This window comes from Mytilus californianus, unplaced genomic scaffold, assembly GCF_021869535.1.
Source record: "Mytilus californianus isolate M0D057914Y unplaced genomic scaffold, xbMytCali1.0.p SCAF_8, whole genome shotgun sequence".
Lineage (NCBI taxonomy): Eukaryota > Metazoa > Mollusca > Bivalvia > Mytilida > Mytilidae > Mytilus > Mytilus californianus.
Window position 1 is genome coordinate 15,919,590 of NW_026262734.1, and position 7,556 is coordinate 15,927,145.

The following is a 7,556-nucleotide window of genomic DNA, read 5'->3' on the forward strand; positions in this document are numbered from 1 at the left end:
AGTGCTATCTGCAATCTAGATGTTTATAAATCATTTCAGTCGTTGATATAATAATTAAAGGTCGACTGAACATGAATTATATTATACAATTTAAAGCGCATTTCTGTTTATGCACGTGAACCCGTCTAACGTTATTGTTATTTCGCAGTTATATAAAGTAGCAAATTATCGTTCCTGAATAGGTGGCGCCGTGGTAGCGGATCCTGTTCCTCAACTTCCGGTTCTGCACAGTGCAACTATTTCAGTTATATTTTTAATTAACGATGCCAAGTACTTGTTGTTGTGTACCTGGATGTCATTTAAGAGGAGGACATTCATTTCCAAATGACTTAAAAAGAAGGAAAAGTTGGATCAACGCCATTGCCCATACGCAGATTGGACGAGAACACGATGATATCGTGGAGTCCATCTCAATCAGCTGTTGTTTGCAAGGCACGTTTTACTGAAAAAGACTACGTGCAGGAAACTATTCATGGTAAAACTCTATTTTCTTTGTGAAATATATAGTTATATATGTAATCGCCATGCGAATAAACCAAAGTCAGTTTACAACCGCAATTATCGTTTTAGAATAAAAGGGGGTGGTTAATTCAAGACGTCATAATTTTTTGGATTACGATTCAATGTGATCTGTTTGAGATTTTTTGGTGCTTGCTACAATTATAATGATTTCTTACAAGAGGTATATCATACGGAGAATTATTTTAGCAGTAATTATGCTTATGTAGTAATGACAGGAATGCATAAGCTATGCCTCATAGACTTTCTTGAAAAATATCAATGACAATGTTAACAGGAACAAAACAATGACATGCTCTCATCTATATTATAGTTATTTAGGTACAAACAATGTATGTTTGTTGCATACGTCTCTCATTGTTTGTCCTTTGGATTTACATAACATACATTTTGATGTACATTGAATCAGGCTAACATAGTTTTATCCAGATTGTAATGAATAAATCTAGTTAATATTTTGCCAGGTTACGAGTACAAAGGAATTATAGTTATCTCGTACCATTGTAACTCGTACCAATGTCAACTCATACCACTAAACAAAAACTCGTTCCAATGCAAACTCGTACCACTGCTAACTCGTACCACGGTAAATTCATACCATTGTAAACTCGTACCAACTTATTTAAATGCATTCAAATGGTGTTTAATGATGAATATATACTTTAATTTTACTCAATACCTCTTAAGTCTGTAAAATGTATATAATTTGAAATTACAATAACCAATTTGTAGCTAATTTTCCTTGTCTAATTGGATAGAGAAAACCGTGGCAGATTGGCTTTGTTGTCTCCCTTGAATAGACTCTTTTTTAAACTTTTACTGACAACTATTTGATTTAGTTTTTAATCATTCCAAATCAGTAACATTGAATAGATTTGGGTATTTTTCTATTGTTTCTAAAAGGAATTTTATTTAATGAAAGAATTTATTGATTGTGTTTTAAAGGTTTAAAATTGTTTATGACCAACAGTTAGAAAGTATGAAATTTATTTTTATACAATATTCAGCACATTTCAGCAGAATATGACCGTGCTTATATGATTATACAAGTTGATTAGTCTGATACAACAACTAGAAGAAGAAGAAAATAAGAATAAAAATGATATATCTAATGAAAGAATAAATAAAATAAAAAATGAAATAGCAATATTAGATGATAACAAAAAAAAAGGAGTTATAATAAGATCAAGGGAGGAATATTACAATGGAGATTTAGAAAATATAGAAATTTTTGAATTAGCTGAAGAGAAAAGGGGTATAAAAAAAGAAATAAGAGAACTTTATGACAAAAATGGGATATTAAGGGAAAACAAAGAAGAAATAATAAACATTGTCAGAGACTTTTATAAAGGATTATATAGTAGCCAAAAAATAGAAAACGAAAAAATAATGGACTATTTGGAAGGGGTCAAACTAAATAAATTGGAGGAGGCGGATTGGGTTCATTTGAACCCAATTATGACAAATGAAGAATGCTTCAAAAATACAAAAGATTTTCAAAATAATAAAACACCAGGAATAGATGGTCTAGGGAAAGCATTCTATGTTGAATTTTGGGATATCATAGGTGAAGATCTGACAGAAGTCATAAATAATATATATTTAACAGGGGAAATGACGGAATCGATGAAAACTGGAATTATAACTCTCAGCTACAAGAATAAAGGAAATTTTAGAGATTTGAAACAATGGCGACCTATAAGTTTACTATGTTTTGACTACAAAATTATAACGAAGACCCTAACAAAAAAAATGGCAAAAATAATCAATCAACTAGTCGATGTAAACCAGACAGGGGCAGGGCCAAATAAAAAAATCACGGAAAACATATATGGGATAGATTCAATCATAGAACCTATGGAAATAAATGATTGGAATGGCTATCTTGTATCTTTTGACCAAGAAAAGGCATTTGATAGAGTGGAGCATAACTATACTATTCAAGTACTGAAAAAAATGAATTTCCCCCCAGGCATAATAAGGTGGATTGAGATAATTTATAAAGACATAAAGAGTACGATACAGATTAACGGTCATCTTACAAAAGAAATAAAAATAGAACGTTCAATAAGACAAGGGTGCCCTTTATCTATGACAATTTATGCATTAATTATAGAACCTTTGGCCTCAAACATTAGAAACTCGAAAGACATAAAAGGAATAAACCTGCCAAACAGGAAAGAAAAATGCGCACTATTCCAACACGCAGATGACTGCTCCACCATAACAACAGAAATTTCAGATTACGATCAATTAGTAAAAGAATTTAAAAGATTTGGCGAGGTATCGGGGTCAAAAATAAATGAATCCAAAACAGAAATATTAGAAATAGGAAGAAAAAAAACAATCTTTAATCGACAGATAAAGGATTTAATTAAGGAAAATGTTAAAGTGCTAGGGATAAAATTTGGGGAAAATAAAATGGAAAAAAACTGGAATCCAATAGTAGAAGCAATAGCAAAAACATGTAAGGAATGGGAAAACAGAAATATAGATATATACTCAAAAGTACAAATAATAAATACATATATGTTGAGCAAAGCCTGGTTTGTAGCAAGAATAATTTTACCAACTCAAGAAATAAAAAGTAGGATAAATAGAGCATTATACAAATTCATATGGAATGGTCCAGAGCTAATAAAAAGAACAACTTTGAATAAAAAGAAAAAAGAGGGGGGAATTCAAATGCCTGATTTTGAGGAAAGGATCAATGCCATGTGGCTACAACAAATTAGTGATATGATCATAGGAAAACCAACAATCTGGAAAACCCTATATACGTATTTTCTAGGGATAACAACAAGAGAATTAATGCCGGAATTAGCAGAAAATAAATATAGCCACTCAGAACAATTTGGGAAAAATTCAAAAAAATTAAAAGAAATATATATACAATACAGAAGTAAAATCAAATTAACAGAAAACATTACGTTAAAAGATATTTATTATGAAATCATTGGACAAAGGAAAAATTTAATAACAGTAGAAGAAAAAAATAAAGAAATAGAATTTACAAATATTTGGCAAAAAGTAGCTGACATCAAAAATGATATTCACAGAGAATTTATTTATAAAATAATACACAGAGCTGTATTAACGGGAGAAAAACAAATAGATAGAGGAATAAGAGGCATAGATCCAAAATGTAAATACTGTAATAGACAGCTTGAAACATATGAACATCTATTTATAGACTGTAAGGAACTAAAAATGTTTAGAACTTATGTGATACAAAATGGTCAGTCAGAAGACCCAAACTTTGAAATAAATAAAAAATCACTTCTACTGGTAGACATAAAAAAGGAACTAATGCCTATAATATATGGATATACACATGCAGTTTGGGCCTGTAGGCATTTTGGAGACACACTAAATCTGTACAAATTACAAATGAAGTACCATAAGGATAAAGAAATATACCGGAAATATAATTAAACAAAAATTAGAAAGAAATAATACCAAAGGATACAAGATAGCAAAGAAAGAAGATAAAGACAACATAAATAGCAAAAATAAAAAAATAAAATTGGATGACGGGATTGGGAGACTACTATGTTAGAGCTTAACTTTAATAGGGTTTTATACCCGTTTAGTCTCCTAATGCCCAAAATTAAAATTTAAAGTGGAAATAACCAGTCAACCAAAAAGGGAATTAAAACGGGATGGAAAAAAACGAGTAGTCAGTGTGGGTTGCGCCGCGCTATACTACATAGATATATAACAACAACAGAATCAGTTACCTACAGGGAACTAGAAAGAAACAACAATAGGAACAATAGGAAATTTATTTAAATTTAAATTGTACTTAGTTAAACCATACTTGTTAATATATTGTTTTGTTAATGATAAGATTAAAATAATCATGTTTTTTTATTGCAGAAATAAAATATCGAAAAACTTTCTCAAAATAGCACGATGATGATAAAGTGAACAAAAGCCATCTATCAATCAGTCAAAAAACTGGGCTAGATGATAGATGAGAAAATTTTTCAATTTTTCAAATTAAAATTCAGTATTATAAATAAAGTGGCTTATTTCTCCTTTTTCATTCTTCTAAGCAGTATGTAAGCACTCTTTTAGCACACTAAACCCAAATTAACATTCTCAACCACTACGGTTGTATATTGTATTAGTATTTTCAAATAAGTAAGGGACTGGCAAGTTCACACCAATCTGAGTGTTGAGAAAGGAAAAAAAAAAAAAAAAAAAAATACAAGTTGATTAGTTAAAGATAAAAAAAAACAAGTTAATTAGTTAATAATCAACCAATAATCACACAATCAAAGGAATTTAATATATTTATTAGCATGGTAATTAAGAAATTACATTTGTATTTCTGTCTAAGTTTTCATTAAAATCTGGTATAAATTTCAAAGATATTTTAATTTTTTGTATAAAGCTTAAAAAAAATAATCATAAAACATTCGTATTTTTGTCTAAGTTTTCATTAAAATCTAGTATAAAATTCAAGTAATTCAACTTTTTTTATTTAGTTTACCAAAAAAAAAATCATAAAACTCGTATTTTTGAATATATTTTTAATGGTACGAGTTTGCAGTGGTAAGAGTTCTGATTGGTACGACTTCCCAGTGGTACGAGTTTACGTTGGTACGAGTTTACAATGGTACGAGTTAACTTGCTTCTGTACAAAGTATGCATTGCTAATGGAAGTTCATTTAATCATCAAAAAACTTATGTTTTATAACCTTTTTCAGGGCACAAACCCACCATACAGAGACTTAAGTCTACTGCCAATCCCAGCCTATTTTCCTGGACCAAGCAAGAGACTGAATCGTCCGCAAAAAGAAAAATCAGGGCAGTTTCCTGTGAAAACAAAAGAACTAAACTTGATGAATATTGTAGTAGAAATCTAGAGGAAAGTTTTGATTGTAAAGTTGGTTTTCCTGAAGAGGTAATTCATACTGCAGACAGGATTTATGACTGTCCACCACCAACTGCCGAGCTAATGTTGAGCTTCACAGATGGAATTACGCAAACACCATCAATGCCTATATTTTCAGCAGAGAATTTTGAAATGAAGACACGTGACACAGCCATGCATTTTTATACCGGTTTAGAGTTGTATACTAAATTTTTATTTGTTTTGACCACACTTGGTCCAACAGCACATTGTTTGAGATACATATATTTTCAAATTGATAGGGTGTCATTTGAAAATCAGTTTTTTTATGACTTTGATGAAATTGATGCATTATACAACCAACCTTGAACTGTCTAGATTCTAGATTGAAACTAGTGTTAAGAATATTGTGTAAACATGGATTGTTTTTATGTCTAAACAGTGGCGTGAGGCTAACACTTGGCCATTTAGTGGTTTAGTCAGGTATTTTTCGCCATCCAACTTAGAATTAAAGTTTCCTACAACTTGGATTATTATTGACAGCACAGAATATCCCGTGATAAAACCTAAAGCTCCTAGAGCTCAGGCAACCTTTTCATCATATAAAAACAGAAACACTGAAAATACTTGTATGTTGGACACCTGGTGGTTTAGTCAACTATGTCTCTAATGCATATGTTGGTTGTACCAGTGACTGTGAAATAGTTGAAAGATGTAGAATAGTTCAATTATGTGATCCAGGTGACAGTGTGATGGCAGACAAAGGTTTAAATGTGCAAGATTTGTTTGCTCACTTTTTTCAAAAAAAGAAACAGAATTAGTTCCAAAACTCTTATACGGGATAGAAAAGTCTCCAATTAACACGTGCACATAGAGCTAATTATTGGACTTGTCAAAACATACAAAATTCTAATAAATCCTATGAATGGAACTGAAACAAAACTTTCATCTGAAATAACATTTAGTTGTTTTATGTTGTGTAATTTTAGAACTTGTATTGTGCCAAAGGATGCATAAATAAAAGTGACGCAATGAAGTTTGTTCTGATATATATATATAAATATTTTTTACAATTACATGCACATGTAAATTGTAATGCATATAAAAATAAGGAGATGTGGTATGATATTCAGTGAGTTTATCGAACCAAAGTGCATAAGAAATGGGTTAAGCAGTTACAGGTGTTACTGTCACCATACAATCTCCAACAATTAGAAAAACTTGTACCGTGTAAAAAATTTCAGAGATCTTACAACTAAGTTTTGTTGTCTCACCTTGACTTTGGTGAATTGTTTATATCTGTTGATGTAAATATAAAAAAGAAGATGTGGTATGATTGCCAATGAGACAACTCTCCACAAGAGACCAAATGACACAGAAATTAACAGCTATAGGTCACAGTACGGCCTTCAACAATGAGCAAAGCACATACATGTACCGCACAGTGAGCTATAAAAGGCCCCGAAATGACAATGTAAAACAATTCAAACAAGAAAACTAACGGCCTAATTTATGTACAAAAAATGAACGAATAACAAATATGCAACACATAAACAAACGACAACCACTGAATTACAGGCTCCTGACTTGGGACAGGCACATGTACATACAGAATGTGGCGGGGTTAAACATGTTCGCGGGATCCCAACCCACCCCCTTACCTGGGACAGTGGTGTAACAGTACAATATAAGAGCGAACTATAAAAATCAGTTGAAAGAGGCTTAACTCATCAGATGGATAAATACAAATACAAGTGGACGTGGCCGGGTAGTTGTACATCCAAACAACAAAAAGACACTAAGTACAGATCTGAGAGTACTCGCATTTACTGACAGCTAGTTCAAAGCCACAAACAACTGATAAAAAAATCTTGCATCTAAGACTAAATTATCAATCCGTAAGCTCTCTTTAGAATTTTATAAATTTTAGATTTTACATTTCTGAGTTATGGGGTTTTATTCATTAAAAGGGGGGGATTTTCCAGTTTTTGGACAACAACTCAAAAATGCTTTAAGCAGTTCGCATGAAACTTTGGTGAATTATTTATAGCTATTGATGTAATCTCCCTATTGATTTTCATAAATTTCAAATATGACATTGAGAAGAAATTGAACTTTATTTGTTTATAGTCTGGCAACAGATTTATTAAGTATTGCGCAACAGCACAGTGTATTG

The 7,556-nt window shown here is 31.3% G+C and overlaps 1 protein-coding gene across 1 annotated transcript; it reads left to right on the top strand.

Annotated features, from left to right (window-relative positions):
• The first annotated feature begins 227 nt into the window (after positions 1-227).
• LOC127711343 (uncharacterized) lies at positions 228-6,416 on the top strand. The gene is made up of 2 exons (XM_052217373.1): positions 228-475; positions 5,235-6,416. Exons 1-2 carry the CDS (start codon positions 391-393, stop codon positions 5,747-5,749), a joined length of 600 nt encoding a protein of 199 aa, XP_052073333.1. The 5' UTR covers positions 228-390; the 3' UTR covers positions 5,750-6,416.
• The last annotated feature ends 1,140 nt before the right edge of the window (positions 6,417-7,556 follow it).